The sequence below is a fragment of the Cylas formicarius genome, unplaced genomic scaffold (genome assembly GCF_029955315.1).
Source record: "Cylas formicarius isolate icCylForm1 unplaced genomic scaffold, icCylForm1.1 PGA_scaffold_12__32_contigs__length_19106922, whole genome shotgun sequence".
Taxonomy (NCBI): domain Eukaryota; kingdom Metazoa; phylum Arthropoda; class Insecta; order Coleoptera; family Brentidae; genus Cylas; species Cylas formicarius.
This window is the reverse complement of record NW_026844225.1, coordinates 11,493,940-11,516,872: the sequence shown is the minus strand read 5'-3', so window position 1 is coordinate 11,516,872 and position 22,933 is coordinate 11,493,940. Positions and strand designations below refer to the sequence as shown.

The window sequence follows — 22,933 nt, the reverse complement described above, 5'->3', positions numbered from 1 at the left end:
TACGTGTTCACTTAAATGCTAGGTGTCGAAATGTATATATTTATATAGTAGGATACATTTTTGAGCTCTCTATATAAAACTGTCAGTTTTTTATAATTAATAAATTAATAATAAATGGTCCATTGTTAAAAGAATTTTTTTTCCGATATTCTTTTGCACTTATATTATCATTCAAATATAACTCCTCTTGATATTTTAGGATAGGGTCTCATTATTATAATTTATTTTTATGGAAAACTCCGTTATTATCGAAAGATAGTATAACTACTATGAAGAATTTTCAAGTCTCAAAAAAACAGATAGTGATGTGCAAACGCCATATTTGTATCATGAATAATAACAGAGATGTTTCGTAAGGAGACGTCTAAAATAGGAGAACTGTGATAAATATAAACATTAAAAAAAAAGCATTATTCATACGTTTTCATGAAAATGGTCTATGTTTTATTGTATGTCTCTATATATGGCCACCCTATATAAAATGGGAATTTTTTTATAATTGGGATATAAAATATAGTCCATCTTTACACTTTACATATGTAAGTTAACTACCTCTTTGGTATTTGAGAAATTAACATTAGAATACATTTTGACAAAACCAAAATTACTAAAAAAACTTTATTGAAAAAATACAAGTTTAATATTTTAATTTTTATTATGACGACAAAAGAGGCCAGAAGTACAAATTTTTGAAGACCTTATCTTTTGTAAACAATGTTCCGTGACGTGTAGCGTGAACAACTCTGTATAAATAAATAAATAAATAAATAATCCACTTGCAGTTAAGGATTTACCCACAATAATAAAAATAAGTGTTACCCAGATTTTTTATGTTGAAGGCGATTTGTTTTGTTGTTGTTGTTTGTTAGTTCGCGGCAAAGTAGCTTAGTAATTAAACAGGAAGGAGCTTTATTTTTTGTGAGTCTATACAGAAAATAGCCATATGTTTGAGTCAAATTACAAAAGCTTTTAAGAAAATTGTCTCTCGATTTCTAAAGAAAAACCCATCGAGTACGCATCGTGCGCGGTAAATCACTTTCCCCCACTTTCAAAACGCACATGTTTTGGAACCTCTGCGAAGCGATCCGTTCATAACACCGCCACATCCAAGCGTGCTGTGCGCGAGTTTTTGTAATGTGACGTTTATAATTTTATTTTTCGAAAAATTCGCTTGTCATTTTAACGCCGAATGGAACGAAAATCATGAATGAAAATATCGAAGTGGTTAAATATCCGAGGGAGGCCACTATATTCGGTGCGTTTTGTGCCATTTTGTTTTGTATCGTGGGTGTGATAGGTAAGTAAATTAATTATTTATTAAGTATAACGTGGTAATGTTTGTTTGAAAGGGTAAACGAAAAGCCAAACAAACAACTTTCCAGTTTTGACGACGCGTTCGAACCTGTTGAAACTTCGCGAGTTGGTGCAGCGCGGCGTATAAATTCCCATTAGATTTGAAATTATATTATAAATCGATGAATGTGGAACACAGGATATCACAAATACCGTCTCAACATCATAAAAGCCGACAAAATTGCTTTCTTATCGTCCCAATGTCTTGACAATAAATATTTACCGAATGAGATTATATTAAATGCGAGGAAACTAAGTGTCATAGTAAACAATACTGTATATATAATGAATATACCATCCCCTAACATTTTTTATGGATTGTTTTGATATAACAATTAGACATTTCCTTTGTATAGGCAAATCTTTCGATACAACTGGTATCCGGAACTAACAGTCTACTTTTTCAGGTAATTTTGTGACAGTCTTGGCGCTGATAAGATGTCCGAAATTAAGGGTCCACGCAACGACTGCGTTTGTATTGTCCCTGTGCATATCCGATTTACTTTTTTGTGCAGTAAATTTACCATTGACTGCTGCCAGGTATATATCTGAATCGTGGCTGTTGGGTGACGTCCTTTGTAAACTTTTTCCGGTGCTGTTTTACGGAAACGTGGCTGTTTCCGTACTTAATATGGTTGCTATTACTTTAAACAGGTAAATATCAGTAATCTATTTCTTGCAAATCAAATTAAAAACTGTTCGAATTCCTGTTGTAACAGCAAGGCCTTCCAGTCACAACAAGAACGTTAACAGTTCAGAAATGTTTTCGGAAATGCAACAGTAGATATAATCAGACATTTAACTTTCTGTGCTATTGGTGTCACGAAAAATAGAAAGAAAATTTCCTGCTCCCACCTAACCAAAACTTCCTTATAATTGAAGATACTGTTACTATAAAGGTTTTTCGATTTTCCGTCGTAGCTTAGAAACTACAGGTGCTACTCAATTGATTATACCATTTTCCAAGTCCTGAAAAAAGTAGGACTGTAATATGCAACTGCAATAATAACGCATCAAGATGGACACGTCCATGAAAAACCCAGGTATATAAATGACATCAATGGTATACAACAAAAAATATTTTATAATCAGTACGTGTACTATTATATGTTGTTATTAACTCGCATTTACTTAAATTGCGAGCATATACAGGGCGTTTCAAAAAACATATGCCAACTCTATATTACTATAGATATTGCAACTTGGTAAATATTAAGTGGCTTTTGGTTAGTTTGGCGCTTTTTACGATATATCTGGCTTACTTGGGGACATAATTATTAAATTAATTTTACGTACTTAGTGCATGATTTAAAAAAATATATTGTTAATTATTTTTTGTCCCAAAGTTGTCGATGGCTTCTGGTAAAACTTGCATAGTTACATTTACATATTATCATATACTGCGGTCAAATAGAAAATTTTGAAAGGTTGTTAATTCCCCAGCACGTTGAAAGTGATTCACCCTATATACAGGTTATTAATTACTCGAAATTCGATACTCGAGTATATAAAGCAGATGGTTCTGGCATTTTTGGACCTGCTAGATGATAAAATCGGCAAAATGTTTAAATAATGAATAGCTTGAAAGAAATAATTTTATTTTTTTTGTACCAAAATAACATTTCACTAGGAGCCGGAATTACAACTCGCTGGATGATTCACTAGCGACGAGCATTTTTAAAAATATATTTAGATAGAGTTTTCTTGGAAATCGATTATTAATAACCGATGATTTTTTTTGTTAGTTTATGTGGTTGGAATAAATAAACTTATAAATAACCGGAACTAAGATGAATCGAATACTCCGCGTATTTAAAATGATAACGCACGCACACATTTCGCACTCGGATTAAATCCATTCAATGACCTCTTGTAATAGTCAAAATAACTCGATATATCAAAGAGTTGAGAGACAACAGGCCCATTATGTTAAGAAAGGAAGCCGTCTGGAGTTGAAACAAAATTCAGCTCGCGGGATGAAAAACGGCCGAGCTTTATACACACACAACACTTTGTGATAAAATCTAGACATTAACATGTTTTGCTTTTATTTATTTAAATATGTCGCTCGATAAAAGGTCCTTGTCAGCAGTTTTTGTTGATAGGTTTGAAAAAAATAAATAAATGCGTTTTTAAGCGTTAGCAGCGATTAAGATTTGAATTAAAAGCTATTTTAAGATGAACCAGCAACAATTCCATATTACGCTTAAGTCGGAATAACCGCCTATTTAATTCCTATTAAAATGGGCCAGTTGAAGTGTCAAATGTCAACGAGAAAATGAATCATTTAGTCGCATTGTCTTGCTCACAGAGATGACTGGTTTTTCTTTTGTAGTGTAATTAGTTCCAATTAATCTTTTTTTACAAAATACGGTCTACGAGTGACGATATTCGCCGTGTACCTAACGAACAGAGGTGATTTATTTACAACAAATTGGTGTTTTGCAACAAATTGCCCAACCTCATTGAGTCACCTATTTAAATTAAATACGTTAAATTTCCTGTAATTTTGATTGCGATTTGAAAGTAATTACTTTCTACAATGGTCTGTTTTGCATGTTTGTTTCACGCATGACCCAAAGGCATATTTCGTAAGGTAATTCTTCAAATACGGGATGTGGCTGGCCCATAACATTTTCTATAATAATATGTTAAATATTAATCGAAAACAATTTTGTTTCAGATATGTGCTTATATCTTGTTACGAGTATTACAATAGATTCTATTCGACGTTTTCAATATGGATGCAGCTGCTTTGTACCTGGGGGTTCGCATTCCTGATAATGGTAAGGATTCATTTAGTGTTCTGCAAAAATATGTCCTATCGATTTGTCCGAGGGTTGACAAGCAATGGGGTGAACATAGTTGACGGCATAGGGTGGGAAATTGTTGCGAGGGATCGCTATTCCTCGCAAAATTTGGATACTTCTTAATATGATTAAACATAAAACTATCTCGAAAATTTGGAAGCCCATTTTCTAAGAAATAACCTTACATTTCAGAAAACAAAAATTTTGTAAAATAGTTTTTACTCTACTTCTTTTGAGAAATAAACGTCAATAACTTTGGAAATGCTCGACATTTTGTCATACTTGGAGTTGTTGAAAGGGCTCTTCTTAGACCATTAACTCTGCCCTGAGCTTATTGATTGTATCGCCGCTAGAGGACGTTTTGCGACATCGCTAGAAATAAAATTAATTTTTAATGTAGGATACTTCATCGCATGAATTCTAACTGAAGGAGTTGCTTTTTCAGCATTTTGAAAATAAACACATATCAAGCGCAGAGGTAGAAAAGACATTTTTTTACAACGAAGGCCACCAAAATACATTCTAAATAGCTGCAATCTTAATATTCATTGACACAAATGCCACTATTACAATTTTGTACCATTTTTGTTTTCCAAAGCACAATTGGATTTTAAAAACTTCCAACTTCGTATGAAGAGAATGGGCAATATTCAATCATATTAAATGAGTATTAGTTATTATTTCCGTTTTATATTTAATTTTTGTATTTTAACGGTAAATTTATATATATTTTGCAAACAGAATGAAAATTAGAATTTGGTAACGCCAGGTATACAGAAAATATTCGCAAATATTCGACATTGTTCCACTCAACAACTCCAAGCTTGAGAAAGTGCGTTTAGTCATTCTTACGTTATTGGCATTTATTTTCGAAAATGTTCGAACATCGGCCACCCATTTAATGAAAAATGAAAAAGAACCGATGTTTTTTAGCTGTATGTAATATAAGATATCTCGCATTTTATGGTAGCGTATTTTTTGATTTTGCAATTTTCCATTAATTTTCTAGTTGCGACAATATCCTTGTTTCATAAATTGCCCTAGATTTACACAACTTATACCGCAAATACATCAAAATTGATGGATTATATACACACAATAGGCCTATTGTGTTTCAGTTGCCGCCTTTACTGGGAGTATGGGGACAGCTGGGCTTAAACGCTTCAACCTTTTCTTGCACCGTATTGGAAAAAGACGGGAAATCGCCCAAGAAAGCTATATTTCTAGTGGGATTTGCTCTCCCTTGCGTCATCATTATTTTAGCTTATTCTTGCATTTACTGCAGCGTAAGACGTTCGAATAAGAAGCTTCGATCTCATCAGTAAGTGGTAGCGTTGTTTATTTTTAGACGTCAAGTGTTTTCTTCTGACGTTATCATAAGGGTTTTTGGTATATTTTGAACTACTCGTAAATATCCTTAATCGCATTTTCTAACAATTAGCCTAAACAAAGTGTCATTTTATTTCAGAGCATTTAGAAAAAAAATGCAGTATGAATTTCGACATTTTTTATAAAATACCAACGTGAGTCAGAAAAAATATTGCGTAGTAAAGCATAGTTTTAACAAACGATTAATTTCAAATCGTACGCTATAAAATTAATCGCTCAAGCTTACGTGCCCGCTTATACGTTCAATTTATATATTTTTATATGGCAAGCGCCATACGAGGGTTTATGGTGACACAAACCATGAATATCTATTGCGGTACTTTTTTTTTAATATCTCTACCCGCCGTTTCTCACATTTCGAAACCTCCATATTTCAGATCGAACGCGGAAAAACGCAACAGCCGAAGAGAAAAAGACGACAGCCGTTTGACCAAATTAATGGCGTTAATATTTATTTGTTTTTTGTTTTGTTTCCTTCCTCTGATGCTAGTCAACGTATTCGACGATAACGTCAAATATCCCGTATTGCACGTTATAGCTTCGATTTTGGCGTGGGCTTCTAGCGTCGTCAACCCTTTTATTTACGCAGCGAGTAATCGTCAATACCGATCGGCGTATAAAAAATTATTGCGGATCGTTAGGTCGAGCGTCGCTTTTTCCGATTCGAAAAATTCTAATTCGATGAAATCGAGGCAAGAAAAAAATCCGTCGGCCAGTTGCAAACCCAACGAGCCAAGCAGCGTTAACGTTTAAAAATTTTCAAACACGATTTTGCCGTATACTTTTCCACCCAACTAACATTTGTTACGGACTTGGTCAAAAATATCAAAAAATGTTAGTAAATTTGAAAAGGAATCAATTTTTTTTTTTGGTAATAAAGTCATCTAAAACAAACCTAATTATCCGACAATTCTAACGAATAAAAGAGCACAATATTGGTATTTTGACACTTGTGAGTGACTCTGTATAGTCAAGGTGCAAAAATATACGAGAAAATAATGTACTGTAATGTACATACTTTTTTTTAACTTAGTTTATACATTCCCTAACATAGAGACCAAAATTTTAAGACTGAATCGTAGAATTAACGTTGATTTGCCAAAGTGTCGCTTCCATTTCTAAAAATTGAAGCTTATTATTAAAGAGTATCGCTAAAAGAAATCCAGAATTTTGTTTAGGTATTTCTTTATATTCTCTACAGAGAGAGGTAAAAATCGTTTTCGTATAGTCGAAACAGTTCAAAATAAAGTGCCATATTATATTGAAGTCTTATATAAGTGACCTGTAAAAAAATTAATTTAGAATAAAAAATTTATTCGCCGTTTCTATATTTTTTATAGTCTCTCTTTCATTACGGGCACAGATTAAAACTTGATGGAGTAAAAACCGCTACAGAACGGTCTTGTTGAATGGAAAAAAAAATAGACAGACTACAAAATTAAACTTAAAACGATTTTTTTTTGTAAAAAAAATGGTTATAAAAGATATACCCGTGTGTTTTTACGGGGTATGAGCTTGTGATATGTCAACTGATATATAATTCGTGATAGAATACATTCTAGTTCCAATGTATTTTCGCAGACTCTTGAAAATATTATGTTTATGTTTACCTTATTTATTAATAATTGTCTTTAGACGTTATGGCCCTAAATTGTAGACATTGTAGATATATTTTTATATTCCCCGACTTAGCAAAATAAATACGAGTGTTTTTTAATACATATTATTTATTTTGTTTTTTTTTTATTTCAGTTTAAAAAGGTTCGTAATTTTCAGGCAAGCCGACCAATTTCAAACTCTCGCTCCACAATCGTTTCGCGTCCGCCTCGTTCTGCGCAGCCTGCGACGGTTCTTTAACTGCGCACTCTGCGTAATATAATCCTGACTCGCTCGCGCATTTTTCATCAACCGCGCAGTATATAGTCGTCTGCGCACCTTGCAGAGGCGTTTTGAAGAACCAACGCATTGCGCTCATCAATAATTTTACCCCTTTTCCGTATGTATCAGCGACGTGACGTGCCAGTTCGGTTTTTATTACGCCAGGATGAAGACTGTAGACGTTAACGTCCTTGATATTTTTTTCTGAAACAAAGTTTTACTTCCACGATGCTGAGTCACGTGGCCGTTTTCACTCACCTCGTAATTTTCTGTGCAGTTCTTTGGTAAATAAGACGTTGGCTAGTTTACTCTGTCCATAAGCCTTAATGGCGCTGTACGGAGTTTGTGACCAATTTAGATCGTCAAAATTTATTGTCCCCCCTGAAAAGCAGTTGAATGCCTAAGAAATATTCCAACGTATAATTATGAAAAATACATTTGTAGTACAAACTGTTGCCTAAAAGTTGAACTGCTATGGAAGAACGTTCTAAAACTAAAGGAGCATTTCGAAATTTGGTTGTCAATATTCAATAATAAGTGGATGATCTATATTCTAGAAATATTTTGGCAAACACCGGGTATGTCGAAAATACCTTTTTTTATTACGTGGATAATTTCTAAATATTTTGCTACTTACTATTCAAAATGCGACGAGGCAATTAAAATAGACGATAAATATTTATTAAAGTTCACTTGTTACACTTGTTGAACTACATCATTTGACAAGTAACTTGGTGATAGGTATTAAAGTGTTTGTATACATAAAAAAAAACCCTATGACACCCAGTAAGTATTATAAGGACTTCATCTCAAGTCATTTTACACAAAGTTACTTATACACATAATTAAGGTAAACAAAGCCGTATGGGTCAATAATTATGTAATTGGAATGCTTCACCACACCAGGCCAGTTTATTTGAAAGGATTGTAATCCAAAGGTAAGTCGACCAGTTTCAAGCTTTCGTCCCACAATTTGGAAGCGTCGTCCATATTAAGAGCGTTCTTTTTCGGTGTTTTAACTGCGCATTCGGCGTAGTATAGCCCGGACTCGCGTGCGCACTTTTCGTCTACCGCGCAGTAAATTGTCGTTTGGGCTCCTTCAACGGCCGACTTTATGAAACATCCGATAACGTTGTCGTATATCCACCCCATGGCTTTTCCAAAAGTGTCTCCGACATGACGGGACAATTCTGTGTTTATCACCCCCGGATGTAGACTATATACGTTAACCCCTGATACCCCCGCTTCTGCAATGAAAACTCGGGTCAATTGGCATATTACGTTGGTCAGTGGCGACAGTACCTTTTAAACGCCGGTCCAATTCCTTGGTAAACAAAATGTTGGCGAGTTTACTTTGGCCGTACGCTTTAATCGGATTATATTTGGTTTTTTCCCAATTAAGATCGTCAAAATTCATAGTTCCTCCTATAATTCAAAGCCTTATTATTATCAATTAACCAATTCACCAACCTTTCGATAATTCATGCAAATTTAATGGTATGCGGTGTTAAGTGATATGTATATGAGTAATAATGTGGTTAAAATACTTCTCCCTGTGTAGATTTTGTGTTTCTTCTCTACCTACATGTCTGGTGCTCCTAGTAGTGTACTTCTAGCGCGAACTGATTAGTAGTTTTGACCCCTGCAGTCCCCGATTTTGCCCAGTTTCGGCAGAGATTTATTATTAAGAACTGAAAATTCCAGAAAAACTCCCCTTCTTTCGGTGTACGGTTGCGAGTGCAGGTGCGACATAAAACTGAAGCGCTTCACTTAATTCCATTACAGTGGTTAGTCACAATTTTGTTTTATGTTTCTCCTTTCGGTAGATACAAGTTTATCCATTTCGCTCATTCTAACACTATTCGCGTAATAATCCGAGAAATATCCAATATTCAAATTTTAGCAGTAATATACAGTGTTTATAGTCGACCCACGTAAATTTGGTGGGCATTGCATGTGAGAACGATGTATTTTTTTTCAGGTTATAAAACGCTAAAATGCCAGATTTTATAATTAGCTCCCTTTCGATACAATTTCTAGAAAATTTTATTTTATGAAGCTTATGTTGCTATATATTGCATTTGACACATTTCAGAGGGGGTAAAAAAGCAGTGTTCACAATTATTACAAAAAAAGTGAATACAAGTGAATACAAAAACCGATCCTAAAAAAATGCTAGCAAGTGCAAGCGATGATTGTCTTAATATACCAACTATGTCGATGATCAACATTGTTCGGTCGATGTTCAGATAAAATTTAATCACACTGTATATAATGAAGTCCAAGCTACTGCGAACATAAGTCGGGATAAGTGAAATTTATCAGTGTATTTCGACCAATATCGATTCAGTAATGGAAAAGTGCTCCGATAGATGAAGAAAGGTTTCGACACAATTAGCACTTTTAATGATAAAATGTCGTCTGAAAAAAATTCTTCGATCAATGATTTGGTAATCAGTCACCTAAGCTTTTTGAAACATCCATCTAATAATATACTATTTTATTTAAGAACTCTTCGCTGTATTGTACGATCAAAGGAGGAAATAAAACAAAATATTAAAATAAAAATAAGTCGTAAAAAGATAGCACGACGGTGATCCCACCTTCTTCATGTGTCACGGGCCACGGTAAATTCGTCCATCATGTTCGCGTTAGCTTGGATCTGGTATAAAATGTGTTTTGCAAATAACGTTCCAATATATTTATCTGATTGCTACAAAATTTTGAGTAGCAAATACGTTAGATACCAATTAGGTGCTAGTCATCTATTTTAAGTGCAATAATTATATACAACTTATACGAACAGGAATTGCATAAAGCGCTAAAATGTTTCGCTCCAGTTCCATATACAATTACACGTATTAATTCTGTGGTTTCCTTATCACCCGAATAACCGGTTACAGGTATGTCGTTGTTAGAATGTACGTTTTAATATACTTACGTTCATGTGCCACTGACGATACATTGACAATCCTGGCAGGGGTACTTTGACAAATTCTCGGCAGCAGAAGTAGCGTTAAAAGGAAATGCCCCAAATGGTTGGTCCCGAATTGTATTTCGAAGCCGTCTTCTGTTTTTCCGTACGGACAAGTCATTACTCCAGCATTATTGATTAACAAATCGATTCTTTTTTCTCTTGCTAATATCTTTTCAGCACAACTTCTCACCGATTTCAAGCTCATTAAATCTAATTCTTCCACGATGATCTCTCCGAGGTTTGATTTCGACGCGGTTGCCTGTTTTATTTCTTCGGCTGCTTGGGTCGCTTTTTCTCTGTTTCTGCAGGCCATTATGACCCGCGCACCTAACCAGTATGAAACTTCTTGAGTTAAGGTCAACGCGCTATAGTTCATGACCAATCAACATTTTTTCTAGAAATATCCAAATTGCGGCATGGTTAAATAAACGTGGGGGCTTAAGGCCCATGAAAGAAGAGGCGTAGTAAAATTTTAGTTTGATGTAGTCTCATTAGTTTTATTTAAAAAAATTGCGACCAGTTGCCTCTATCCCCTCATTAGTTAAAATTAGACCTCATTATTTTCAGCGTTTTTGGCCTGCGATAAGATAAGAATACGCACGAAATTTGGTTGATATATCTCAATAGGCGCAGAAGTTGAAAACAAAAAAATATATATTTGGAAATGGAAAATCTTATTGAGATCCGGAGTTGATTTGGTAAATTGCAAATTTTCACCTGTAGAATTAGGAAACACCCATTATCGCCTTTTTATTAAATTAAAGGGCTCGAGAGCTTTTGAAATATTTTATCATCAGGAAAAATGTATTTAAAACTCCTTGAAGTAATACAATTTGGTAGATTTTTAATTTGTTTTAATAATCTAATAATTCCAATAAGATTCTAAGGTTCAATTATCTGTTAACTGGTCGGGAACTAACACGTTAAACGTAAATTTAAAGCAACTTGCCTCTTTCGAAAAAATCTTGAACAGTGACTTTGCCGATTCCCGTGTTACACCCGGTAATTACAGCGGTTTTCCCATCCAGGCGAGCAACAGAAGTGCACATCGCGTTAAACCAACCCATTTTTTTAATCCTCTTTCTCACTCCGCTCGGAATATAAATTAATTTTTGACAAATATTCTTTACTCAACAAATTTACCTTTACAACTAAAACGAAAAATCTATAAGCAACAAAAGTAAACTTGTAGCTAAATCATGAAGATTAGGGGGGAACGGCGCTGCTGCCAAATTTTCACGGACGTTTCAATTAACAAGCCAGCGGATAAAACTTCACTAATTGTTAATCTCGACATTAAGCGCTTTAACTAAAATTTAACGAAATTGATGTATGTACCATATTTAATGATTCAATATAAACGTTTCTTTGAGTAGATATTAATTTGAAGGCACGATTTGACAACGCCGCCATCGCGTGCGTTTCAGACTTCAAATACCTATGAATCCACATCGCCACGTGGTTGGTATAAAAGAAAAATAGATGCTTCCTGTGTTAATTATTATACGACGTAAAAAATTAATTGACGATGGTTTTATTTAATATCTCAAAGCGATGGTAATTAAAACTCATCTTTATTTCCAAAAAACTTCAAACTTGTCAGATTTACAATTGAATTATTATATAGAATTAAAAATAATTTCTTATTCAGTTTAGAGTTTCCTTGCAAAATAAGTAACTAAATATGACCAAACAAAAAATGTTTTCTTCATTGTATTGAGTGACTAGTAAAGTACTACAAGGAGGTATATTTTTAATGTAGACTCTTAGTATGGTTTATTTGCAGCAGCAATCAAAAAAAAAATTAATGTACCTAATTCATTCTAAGCGAATTATTATGTGTTTTTCATGTAATAAGTCCAAATAACATTTACTGATTTTAACCTCTATTCGATACAAATATATTTTAGCTAGAGTCAAATAAAAACCTGTAAATAATTAATGGAGTCGGCAAAATCAATAATAATTTACAACCTACAAGCTTTATCTCTTTCTACCAATGTGAAACCGAAATATTTTACCCTTAACCCAAGGGATTAATCAATACGGACGCACATTTTTGTCTCGACATTCAGGTAGACGAAAATAAAGGTCATTTCTAAACCTTAAATAAAAAAATATTGATTTTGAAATCCTCCGGGTTTTTGCGTATTACACCACCCTCTAGTAACGAGGCTTTGAACTAATATAGAAATTAAATTTGTGTGGCTCCTGCTTACTAGATGGTGCCAGATATATGGTATTCTTAATTCCAATCTTTGTATGTCAGAACCAGCTGATTTTTATTTATTTCGTGTGAAATAACATGGCTTTTAATTCCGATTCAGATTTGGAAGTGAAAGCTCGAAAAGGTAATGTTTCATGGTTTAAAAGGTGCTTTAATCTATTTTCAATTATGAATAAATATTTTAGCCACTGAAAGAATATCCGAAAATATGCACATAGTAGCAAACGAACCTTCTTTAGCGTTTTATAGACTGCAAGAGCATGTTAGAAAAGCTTTAAATCCTATGGTAGATAAAAGAGCGGATGTAAATAAATTGCACACCGAATTGCAGGGACGGTGTTACGATCTGGAATATGCTGTTGGGTAAATCAAAGCCCCTTTGTGTAGATGGCGTATGTATATTATTATTTTTAGGGCCCTTAAATCAATAAACAATGCAGATGAAAGTTTTGACAGTATACGAGAACTTTTAAAAAACGCGATTTTTTTAAAACAGCAATTGAAATATGAGGAGTCCCGGAGGAAGAAATCAGATTCAAATTCTGTGTATAAACGTTTATCTGCTCATATTACTTTAGATTTGCCAGAGTTACCTGAACTATCAGATGTTGTTAGAGAAACAGCGAACCGGGTGGAGAGTATGATGTCAAAAGCGACGCATTCGAACACTTAATTTTGTTTAATATTTTTTCTGCTTTGAATTATTTAACTTTTTTGCTACAAATTTTTGAATAAAACGTGCCGTTATCCTAGCGTGCAGATCTTTATTATATCCTAGTAGATTTACCATATTACGACATTTTTTAAGCGAACTTGGTTTTAAAAAATCAACCGCGAAAAAAAATTATGGCCATTTGAACTACGCGAGAGCAGGAGTTGCATACGTCACCGAACGTATTTTGGAACACGCCTGAAATTGCCAACATGTAATGTGACGCAGACGTGGCATCTCGTGGCGGTTTTCTCTGCTCAATCACTCAAGTTTTGTGGTTAAGTTAATTTTGTTTAGGAAATATTAAGTAGTAAGTGGTACGGCAGCGAAGAAGGTAAGTTAAGACTTAATTGATTTGATAACATCTAAGTGGTGTTGCAATTTTAAAACGGGGTTTTATTCACGTCTTATTATTTCTTACAGAAAATGTACAAAATCTTTCAAATCTTGGTCGCGGTTTTTGTGGTAGCATATTGCTCGGAGGAGAAGGAAGATGAGGCGCAAGGAGCGAGGCTGCTGGTATCCAAACAAATTCTCAATAGATACTTAGTAGAAAGTAGAGACATTGAAGTGCGATATTCCCTTTATAATATTGGTAAAGCTCCAGCTGTTAATGTGCAACTTGTTGATAATGGATTCCACCCAGAAGCTTTCCAAATTGTCGGGGGACATCTTTCTACAACATTTGTCAGGATACCTCCCGAGTCTAATTTTACTCATGTAGTTGTTGTCCGACCGAAGAGGTATGGTTACTTTAACTTCACAAGTTCGGAGGTAACCTATAAAATCTCTGATGACCCCAATGCCAAGGTAGATTTATTTTGTTAGGTTAGTTATGGAAGTTATTTTACTCAGAGGGTTTATATTTTTAGGTCCAAGTATCTTATAGTAGTGAACCTGGAGAGGGAGGTATTATAGCATTCCGTGATTATGATAAGAAATTCTCGGCCCACTACTGGGACTGGTTGGCTTTTGCGCTTATGACAACACCATCACTCGTAATACCGTTAGCTTTGTGGTACAACAGTAAAAGTACTTATGAAAAATTGGCGAAGCCAATTAAAAAGCACTGAAGATTCATAATTCATTGAAAACCAACATCTTAATTTATTTTTGTATTTGTTATCAGACTGGATAATTTTCAAACATTGTTGAAATATATTTATAATAGCGCTGGAACCCAATAAATTTGAAAATTGATTTGCATTCTTGTTATTATTGGGTGTGCATTCAACAGATTGTTTAGTTAAAGTTTTTAAATAAACATTTCTTTGTCTACAATTGTCGTTATTATTTAAAAGTTATTTATTTGACATACACAGGTTGCAATATGAAGCTCCGGAAACGCAAAATAAACACTAAAAACTGTTAAAATAAATATATTAATTGTTTAAATTATATTTTAAAAACTATCAAACAATACCATGAAAAAATACATACTAGAAAATATAATTCGTTTACTACAATATTATAACTTCGCTGCTCAATCAAGTAATGCTAGAGTAACAGAAAACTTGTATCACGCAAGTTATTAATATGTTGAAAGTACAACTGAATTTCTGAAAACTATTTCAAACAAAAACTAAAAATTCTGAAAATTGTCGGTTTATACAAGGAACAAGTTAGACTCATTAATCATTAAATGCTAATTTAGACTAGAAAAGGTTATAAAATAGCTGACGCTCAGAAATGTGAATTCTGAAAATAAATAATATTGGCGAAATATTACATGAAAACAAAACACAAAACTGGCTAGATTAATCCGCAGTTATTAGAAATCACACACCACGAAAATTCACTCTTCACAGCCATCAAATGAAATACACACACCTAATAAGATTTATGCGTTACTGGAACCTGTTTCGGGGATGACAATCATCGAAGAAGAGGACCCATATAGAGTAGGAGACGATACTTCTGTCTGATTTTCTACGCTACTGGAACTCAATAATACAGGAGCAACATATTGTTCTCTTAAGTCTGGTAAATTGGGGCTGTTTAAGGAAGAAGGTTTGCAAGTAGGGAACGGAGGTAGGAAGAAAAAGAATGAAAATGTTATGCATGATCCTAAAAACGTAACAAAAATCATTAGGTTCAAGCCGCCACTTTCCCTTACAAAGAAAAACGCGCTTAAAATTAATTGACACAATATTATCGCAACTCGTACCATCCGCACGGCGTCCGCGTGAATTTGCTGACCCTCGCCTGACATCGTAATGGGACGATATACATAATAAATGTTGTATTTGTCAACCAAATGTTTTAAACAAAGGTATAACAAGCCGAACGGTGTAATTAAAGGACATGACAAACTATAGACTGTGCTAATTGTGAAAATTAACAAAGTCCAGGCATAGTGAATGCCAAATGGAAATTCTGAAAGAATTTCTTTACGAATGGAAGTTTGCTCCGCTTCGGATTTAATACCCAACAGTCTCCATGCATACATAGCCAGTTCTGGAAATCGTAGAAGCTCTAAAGCTGTTCCAATCAAAGCTGAAGTTATAACATAATTAACAAAAAAAGCACCTTTATCCACGAGAAAAATACATTTCCACCTAATAGTTTGATCTGGTGCCTTCATACTTATCAACGCTTGCGCGCTACTAAGACCCAAAGACGGCAAAATTAGAACCATAAAAAGCAAAAAGAAAAATGTTTTGTGCATTGTGGAATGATTTTGTTTGGACTTTGTCCAATGGGACATCCATTCTTCCGTATAAGCCACAATAACAGGCATAACGGCTGACACAGACAGAAGAATTAGAGTTGGAAGAAATTCAGACAATAAAGGACTTACTTTCTTAATAGCTTCTTCGTCAACTATATTAATACTATTTAGAATATTTACGACGTTAACCGGGGTTGTTAGGAAAAATAATATTAAAAATAATAATAAGTTAATGATAATGGCTTTCGAATACCAATGCCTGTATGATATTTCTAAGTTGTCCCAGTTGATATCTGACGGAGATGGGGCCTTCGCGATGAGCCAGTGACGTAATGAACCCGGTTGGAATGATCTAATCACATGCTGCGCCATTTCTTCAGAACTTAATGTGACAAATGCGATTCCCAGTGGACGAGAAAGTGCATTTCTTCTTTCTGAGCATACCAAATCATTCAGCCTCTGTTCTTCTCTTGTATAATACTCCAAAGCATTTACGGTCTTCCAGGGGCAACACACTATACATCCATATGGTTGAACTTTGATGTTCACTTTCTGAGGGTTAGAAGTACAATAATGCTTAGCTTCGTGTACCTTCTCTCTTTCACGTTCCAGTAGTGTAAGTTTTTTAACTTTGTAAGCAATATTTACATCGACGACATCAATGCCCGGATAACGCACAGTGAAGTAGTTTTTAATATCCTCAACATTCCGATGTGGTCTTGAGATATGTGTAATCATAATAGTCTTTGAGGATAACGCTGTACCGCTAGGTGCTCTTCCAGAACTTTTTCTCATTATTAACACAGTAAGCGGGACATAAAATAAGCTCGCAATCACATGTATCCATAATAAATTGGATGAAGGCCCCAAATTGCTTAGAGTTGTATGTCCAAAGGTAGTTTTATTACCTTCTAATGTTCCTTGAAAATTAACTGGCAAAATAACACAAATTGAAAACAGAGTTATTATGGTGAATAACAAAAGGAGCTGCTTTTGGAAGGATAGATAATGTGCGGCATCAGGTCCGCACCGTGAATATATTTTGTCTTTTCCAATTTTGAATATTGTAGGAAACCACAGGCACCCGGTATCCGGCATTAAGGAGATATCTGCGCTAGATTCCTCTACTGCAATGGCATCGTCTGTATTTTTGTAAAATAACTGTGTCCATTTCTCTGTATGTACCAAAGCCAGTCGTCCATAGTCCCATGCCCTGTTACGCAAAATTGCAAATAAAAGTATTAACAATATCCATGTCACGACGTTTAGTATTAACGTCTCCGGTATTCCATTATAAACATTGGTAATCACAGTATTATTTTTATGTGCTATCAAACACGTATCATTCTCGGGTGCAAATAAAAGTGGTATGTCTGTAGGGTACATTTTCTCTCTTCACGTCTAAAAAAACGTAATTAAATATTAGAACTATATTTGGCTACCACCTTGTGGACCCTACTTACTTGCCCTCCTAGAAACTGTAACATATTTTTATCGCAACACAATTTAAATTTTCGATAAACAAAGTTTTTTTAAAGTGACTGGTCTTTGACAGTTGCTGACGTAAACATATGGGAACAATGAAAAATTTAAAGGGATATTAAATTGATTAATCACTTTAAGACTTTTTATATCAGCTTAGGAGATGCGTTATCTGATGCTAATAAACTTTAGTTTTTTTGGATGAGAATTTTCCATATCGTGGGGACATCTAGCGTCCGACGGCCAAACTACCAGCCTTCACTTTTTAGTGAAAGCAGATTACTATTTCAAGGCGACTAATTAGGTGAAGTGTTGTAAATTTTAAGAGAATATTAGAAGGTAAATGCTTAAGTGTTAAATAATATTTTATTGATCGAGTATACAATAAACTATACACTTGTTTTTCAAACAGTAACAGTAGATTAACAAAGTACACAACATTTTCAAATAGGAGATAGGGTTTTCCTCTCCGCCTCTGAAAGTTCAGGGTGCCAAACATCAACAATTAAAACCAGTCTCAATTGAGTCCCATTATGCCAAACTTCGTGTTCAAAACTATCGTCGAATATTATTACATCACCTTCTTTCCAGCTTCTAAAATTGTAAACGCAATATTAATTATACTTTTTATTTCTTATTTTTTACTTATTTAGTTCAGCTAATTACAAAGTGGCAGGTATTATCAGTGTATGGCGTTAATGAACGCGATATTCAATGATGAGACCCTTAAGTCATATGAATAATAAATGTGGGTTGCTTTAGGATATTAGAATATTTTGTTCCCTTAAACTTTAGTTAAAGGTGCCACTTATATATCATCAGAACATTTGTACCAAATTCATATAGTCCTATTACCTTGTCTCTTCTCCTACGCGTAACAATGTATTGGGAGGGACTTTTAAACCTAAATGTATTCTAAGTCTGCAATTGGTAGGCCCACAGTGGGACCAGACATGAGTATTTGGATGCATAACACTAAATTTGGTTTGACCTCTGAGGCACCCGCTAGCTTCAGGAAACATCTGTATAATACCACAAGTTACCGGGCATTTCGCGCAGTTTTTCGCAACTTTCTTCCCTCTCGCAAATAACTCTAGTTGTTTCCATGTGCCGGTGTCCCTTAAATTTTCGGATTCATCTTGAAAATAACCTCGTTCGTTAAGAGTGGCTAAACCTTCGTTACGGATTTTTTTCCAATTATTTTTTAAAGTGGAGATAAGGTTTTTATAACTAATTAATTCATTTACTTCCCACCAAGGTTGCGCTTTCAGCCTTGGCACATTGTAAAGAGATCTTTGATATTTTGATATAAAAATTCCTTGCTCAACCCCTTCTTCGTAAAGCTGAAATTATATTATGGTACTGCATTCATCTATTAGGCATTTATTACCTTCATCGCGTCTTCTTGTTTTCCAAGCCGACTTAGAGCATCTCCCAAGTGAAAATAAAATCTCCCATCTTTAACTCCCGGGGTCCGAGTCTTCAAGCCTTCAGTTAGATATTTCACACTTTCTTCTAATTTATTGTCGATAGTTTTTAAAATAAAACCGTAGTGGACTAAAGCAACCCCATCATTCGGCCATAGGGCTAGTACTTTTTTTAAAACAGTTCTGGCATCGTCCACCCTGCAACATGCGATAGCGTTTAGGTTGTCGTTACTTTCAGGAAATTGAAGCACATACAAATTAATTGTCAAATACGTCACAGCCAAATTGTTTCGGAAGACTGGTTCGTCTGGATACCTTTCGATAAGTTGCCAGTGCACTGAAATTGCCTTTTTATATTGTCCTGGAATGTACGTTTCCATTAAATCTAAATTAGACATTAGGGGGAAAATAAATGTTAGAATTACCTAAAAATCGGGCCCGCTCAATAAATCTTCCCGCCACGGTTTTGTATAAAGCATCAGGTACATTGGGAGCGTTCAAAACTTTTAAATAATAGACAAGCGCTTCTTGTAGCATATCGTTACTACGCATTTGATCTGCCAACTTGTCTAAAGCCGCTCCTTTACCATAGAGCGCTCTTGGGGAGAAGGGTTGTTTCTTAAGTAATGCTTCAAACAATTTGTTAGCATAAGCGGCGTTCTAATTCAATAAAACCACGTTAGTACAAGGTCGTATACATAAAAAGTTCATTTATTCAATTTTTATTAACAGAGGTGCGGATTTATTAATAAAAATTGATTAATGGTCTGGTTATTCGTCAATACTGTACCAATTTTTTTTGTCAGAAAAGAAAATGCACTGCAATTCAATTTAATTAACAATCCTTTGAGGGCGTTTTAATTAATAACACAAAAACATAGGGTTTTAAAAGAAGCACAACATTCAATCAGTCTTATTAACTAACACACTCAAAATTAAAAAAAATTAAGCCTGAATGTAAAGTGTACTTTTTCTATTCCTACAATCATAAGAAACGACGAATATTATAGAAAAGTGGTCATGTGCTATTTTCTTGGATCCTACCTTTTTAAGGGCTTCTTGTGCGGCATCCAAGTCCTTCCTGATTAAGTAATCTTCTTTATCTGTTATATTTGAATGTTCATAAATATCGTCATCCGATTGTTTATCTGATGCCGATTCCGCATCGGAGAGGAGATTCGCATCTACCTCTAGATCTGTTAATATAATTATAATAAGCATGGTAAAAATAAGACATTCGTAACAACCCAAAATTTAAGAGCTGATTTTTTTAACAATTTAGTTAAATCGTTTGTGTTCATGTGTTCACATACCGCATTCGTCATCACATAAAATTAAAATAGCGTTCTTCTTCAATCCCTTATTTATTTAATAGTACTGATATACCTCGCCCAAGCTTGCCATATTTAGCTTCAAGTCTTTTGAGTAACTCTTCATCATCATCGTCATCGTAAGGCGATTCAACTTCATCAGATTCTTCTAATTCCACAATTTCTTCTTCCTCGTTATCTTCCTCTTCCGATCTTCCGGCGATGAAGTCACCCTCCGGTGTCAAGGCACGGCCATACGTGGAGCGTAGATCTTCATATTGCTGCCTAGGAGATTTAATATGCTCATGCAAACTCTCGGGTTCACTGAGTTCTTCGTCTTCTTCAGAATAATCCGCTGTGTTTCAATTAAATTTAAAACATATCGGGGACTGTTTGAACACTTAGATACCTCCGTCTTCTGGATTTAGATCAGCTTCTATCTCTTCAAGAGCTGGCGGTGGAACAATGGTGTTCCTTCTAGATAGATCAGATGGCGTTTGCTCTTTCTCGTCGGTTCCTGATCTCGGCGTTTCTAAAGAATCTTCGTAAAATATATAAAATATAGATACATTAGACTGTTATTGAGGTACGCGACTTACATTGAAGTGACCTTATATACTGGGTGGCTCATAGTAGATGACTCACAGGAAGTAAGTACTTATCTCGATAAGAAATCAACGGATGTGCTTCAAATTATACAGATGGACGTGAGCGGAGTTAGCCCTATATTATTATTATTTCAATCATACTTTTAGATTCTTCACAACAGCTAAGGTCTCCCTATATCTCTCACCTTTATTGAAAAAAAAAACTAACTTTACTGACTTGGTAATGTGAAATTAAATTTTATTTTCCAAAATGTAAGAGAATCGTAAAGCAGAACTGTCAAAAATGAAAAAATATGCTGAGATAGCACACCCAAATAAATTCACTTCATTGTGTTTCTAAAATTCCGACAAAAACGTGAATGAAATGTCAGAAACTCTATGAAATTTAGATTTTCTTTAATCTAATAACTAAACGACACTGACCAAAACTGTTTACATTTTTTCTAAAACCTATATGGTTTAAAAATTGCTAAAAATTAATGTTTATTAAAAAAAGAGGAAAATCTTGAAAAATCACCTTTGCTTTTTGTATACAATGTACATTTAAACTAAACAAAATCCCTAACTGCGTGTTTCATTTACATGGTCCACTGTGAGCCACCCTATATATATTGTTACAAATTATTATAGAATGCACAAAGAAACATTATCAGGAAATGCAATGTTAGTTGCAATAAGAATTAACAATAAGCAGGCTTGTAAATAAATGTAGTACATTACTTATATACATGCATATTTACTGACCAGATCGTCGTTTTCGTATCAGAACGTTGTAAGCCACAAATAATAGGGCTAGTCCAACACCCAGTTTGGCAACCACTGCAAAACACAGTGTGTTTAATACACGTAAAATTGCATTTCCCGATTTACATGTAATAAGGGGTTTTGGGTTGAAGAACGCTATTTTGGTAATTATTAATCCTTGCACAAGTTCCAATCGAACGTAACACTCACTTTTTGGATTTTCTGGGGCCGGTTGTTCCCTTCTTTCATGAATTTCTTCGGTAATGGTCTCGCTTTCTGCCTCCTACAATTAGAATCTAAAATAACTCCCGCAACGAAAAGCAAACGCCCTACTTGACGTCGGGTTTCTTCTGATTTATTTTTGTCCGCATCTTCTTTGCTTCCAGTATCCTGTTCCGCACTAACGTCGGTCACTTCACTTTTATCTTCATCGTTTACACCTGATTCTTCGAGATCATCAACGTCTTCCCCCGATTCCGATGTTTGATCTTCCGTTGTGTTTTCGGTTGTGTCGTCCTCGTATTTTTGTTGATCTGATTCGTCGTCTTCTACGGTTTCGTCTTCTTCGCCTTCAGATGCTTCATCCTCAGGTTCTTCAGAAAGATCTTCCATGTCTTCATCACTATGCATGTCTTCGACGAGTTCTGGAGATTGTTCATCATCGACTTCGTCATGATTTTGCGAATGCTCTTCTAACCAGCCTTCGAAGGCACGGGAGTAATGAGATTCTGCATCAATATTTTCAACTAAAAGAATTCGACTTCTAACATCGATGGTGTCAAGTGTTACTCATACGTACGCTCGTTTAGCCCTTGATTTTCTTTAATAATCAATCCTACTAATACTATTAGAGCGGAAAATAGTAAGAAAAAAACAATCTTCGCACATATTCCCCCACCAGTTCCTCCTTCCTTATGCACATGTATATTGACGTCTTCATTCGAAGCGAATAAAGGGTCGTCCTCTGAAAACAATGCGGGTATTTTTTGAATTAGATTTTGCGCCGCGATGTATCGAGCTTAAAAATAGCATCGTCGTGACCTAGACATGAAAATGCTAAAAATAAACGAAAAAGATATTCAAATTTAACTTTACCTTTACGTTTTTTCTTATCTTTCCGTTTTCTGGGTTGAACGTCACCAGACATGTTGGTGACTGTTCTATTAATTACATGCGTATCAGACGACCGTATACATGACAAGTTTCCTGATGACTCCGATGATTCTGAGCGAATAGAAATCAGTTTGCTTGCTTGCTAGTGCATTACGAACGCGTACGATAATGTCCGAACAAACATAAAGCGAAAATTCTAAAATAAAAAACATGGTTGTTGGTAGTTCGAACA

The 22,933-nt window shown here is 34.8% G+C and overlaps 6 protein-coding genes across 11 annotated transcripts in view; 3 read left to right on the top strand and 3 right to left on the bottom strand.

Moving 5' to 3' along the window:
- The first annotated feature begins 1,085 nt into the window (after nucleotides 1–1,085).
- LOC132708770 (protein trapped in endoderm-1) lies at nucleotides 1,086–7,269 on the top strand. The gene is made up of 5 exons (XM_060681329.1): nucleotides 1,086–1,297; nucleotides 1,761–2,007; nucleotides 4,037–4,139; nucleotides 5,282–5,484; nucleotides 5,930–7,269. Exons 1-5 carry the CDS (start codon nucleotides 1,204–1,206, stop codon nucleotides 6,303–6,305), a joined length of 1,023 nt encoding a protein of 340 aa, XP_060537312.1. The 5' UTR covers nucleotides 1,086–1,203; the 3' UTR covers nucleotides 6,306–7,269.
- A 21-nt stretch (nucleotides 7,270–7,290) lies between these two features.
- On the bottom strand, nucleotides 7,291–11,610 carry LOC132708771 (retinol dehydrogenase 13-like). Of its 2 annotated transcripts, none has more exons than XM_060681331.1 (4): nucleotides 11,357–11,610; nucleotides 10,372–10,734; nucleotides 7,689–7,811; nucleotides 7,291–7,634 (listed from the first exon to the last, which is right to left on the bottom strand). In XM_060681331.1, exons 1-4 carry the CDS (start codon nucleotides 11,472–11,474, stop codon nucleotides 7,306–7,308), a joined length of 933 nt encoding a protein of 310 aa, XP_060537314.1. In that variant the 5' UTR covers nucleotides 11,475–11,610; the 3' UTR covers nucleotides 7,291–7,305. The 2 variants fall into 2 exon arrangements, with proteins under 2 accessions (XP_060537314.1, XP_060537313.1); XM_060681330.1 differs by lacking the exons at nucleotides 7,291–7,634; nucleotides 7,689–7,811 and adding exons at nucleotides 8,090–8,677; nucleotides 8,733–8,855 and having other exon boundaries at nucleotides 11,357–11,594.
- A 1,016-nt stretch (nucleotides 11,611–12,626) lies between these two features.
- Nucleotides 12,627–13,387, top strand: LOC132695619 (BLOC-1-related complex subunit 8 homolog). Its single transcript, XM_060659974.1, has 3 exons — nucleotides 12,627–12,758; nucleotides 12,820–12,997; nucleotides 13,049–13,387. Exons 1-3 carry the CDS (start codon nucleotides 12,713–12,715, stop codon nucleotides 13,305–13,307), a joined length of 483 nt encoding a protein of 160 aa, XP_060515957.1. The 5' UTR covers nucleotides 12,627–12,712; the 3' UTR covers nucleotides 13,308–13,387.
- Nucleotides 13,388–13,546: 159 nt separating this feature from the next.
- Nucleotides 13,547–14,599, top strand: LOC132695495 (translocon-associated protein subunit beta). Its single transcript, XM_060659776.1, has 3 exons — nucleotides 13,547–13,680; nucleotides 13,770–14,156; nucleotides 14,219–14,599. The coding sequence occupies exons 2-3, from the start codon at nucleotides 13,773–13,775 to the stop codon at nucleotides 14,417–14,419; spliced, it is 585 nt and encodes a 194-aa protein (XP_060515759.1). The 5' UTR covers nucleotides 13,547–13,680; nucleotides 13,770–13,772; the 3' UTR covers nucleotides 14,420–14,599.
- A 120-nt stretch (nucleotides 14,600–14,719) lies between these two features.
- Nucleotides 14,720–17,692, bottom strand: LOC132708669 (calcium permeable stress-gated cation channel 1). Its single transcript, XM_060681148.1, has 2 exons — nucleotides 17,481–17,692; nucleotides 14,720–17,418 (listed from the first exon to the last, which is right to left on the bottom strand). The coding sequence occupies exon 2, from the start codon at nucleotides 17,401–17,403 to the stop codon at nucleotides 15,187–15,189; it is 2,217 nt and encodes a 738-aa protein (XP_060537131.1). The 5' UTR covers nucleotides 17,404–17,418; nucleotides 17,481–17,692; the 3' UTR covers nucleotides 14,720–15,186.
- A 159-nt stretch (nucleotides 17,693–17,851) lies between these two features.
- LOC132708799 (aspartyl/asparaginyl beta-hydroxylase) overlaps nucleotides 17,852–22,933 on the bottom strand; it is a 39,194-nt gene continuing 34,112 nt past the window's right edge. For 2 of the 5 annotated variants that reach the window (XM_060681374.1, XM_060681375.1), the window contains exons 2-14: nucleotides 22,684–22,897; nucleotides 22,388–22,552; nucleotides 21,922–22,334; nucleotides 21,799–21,871; nucleotides 21,589–21,663; nucleotides 20,646–20,777; nucleotides 20,313–20,591; nucleotides 19,971–20,122; nucleotides 19,352–19,586; nucleotides 19,182–19,287; nucleotides 18,890–19,124; nucleotides 18,355–18,842; nucleotides 17,852–18,093 (exon numbers count right to left, since the gene is read on the bottom strand). In XM_060681374.1, the coding sequence (XP_060537357.1) occupies nucleotides 17,943–18,093; nucleotides 18,355–18,842; nucleotides 18,890–19,124; nucleotides 19,182–19,287; nucleotides 19,352–19,586; nucleotides 19,971–20,122; nucleotides 20,313–20,591; nucleotides 20,646–20,777; nucleotides 21,589–21,663; nucleotides 21,799–21,871; nucleotides 21,922–22,334; nucleotides 22,388–22,552; nucleotides 22,684–22,735 (2,556 nt within the window). In that variant the 5' untranslated portion in view covers nucleotides 22,736–22,897 and the 3' untranslated portion in view covers nucleotides 17,852–17,942. Of the gene's footprint in view, nucleotides 18,094–18,354; nucleotides 18,843–18,889; nucleotides 19,125–19,181; nucleotides 19,288–19,351; nucleotides 19,587–19,970; nucleotides 20,123–20,312; nucleotides 20,592–20,645; nucleotides 20,778–21,588; nucleotides 21,664–21,798; nucleotides 21,872–21,921; nucleotides 22,335–22,387; nucleotides 22,630–22,683; nucleotides 22,898–22,933 lie in introns of all 5 variants that reach the window. The other 3 variants (XM_060681377.1, XM_060681376.1, XM_060681379.1) reach the window with 3 other exon arrangements.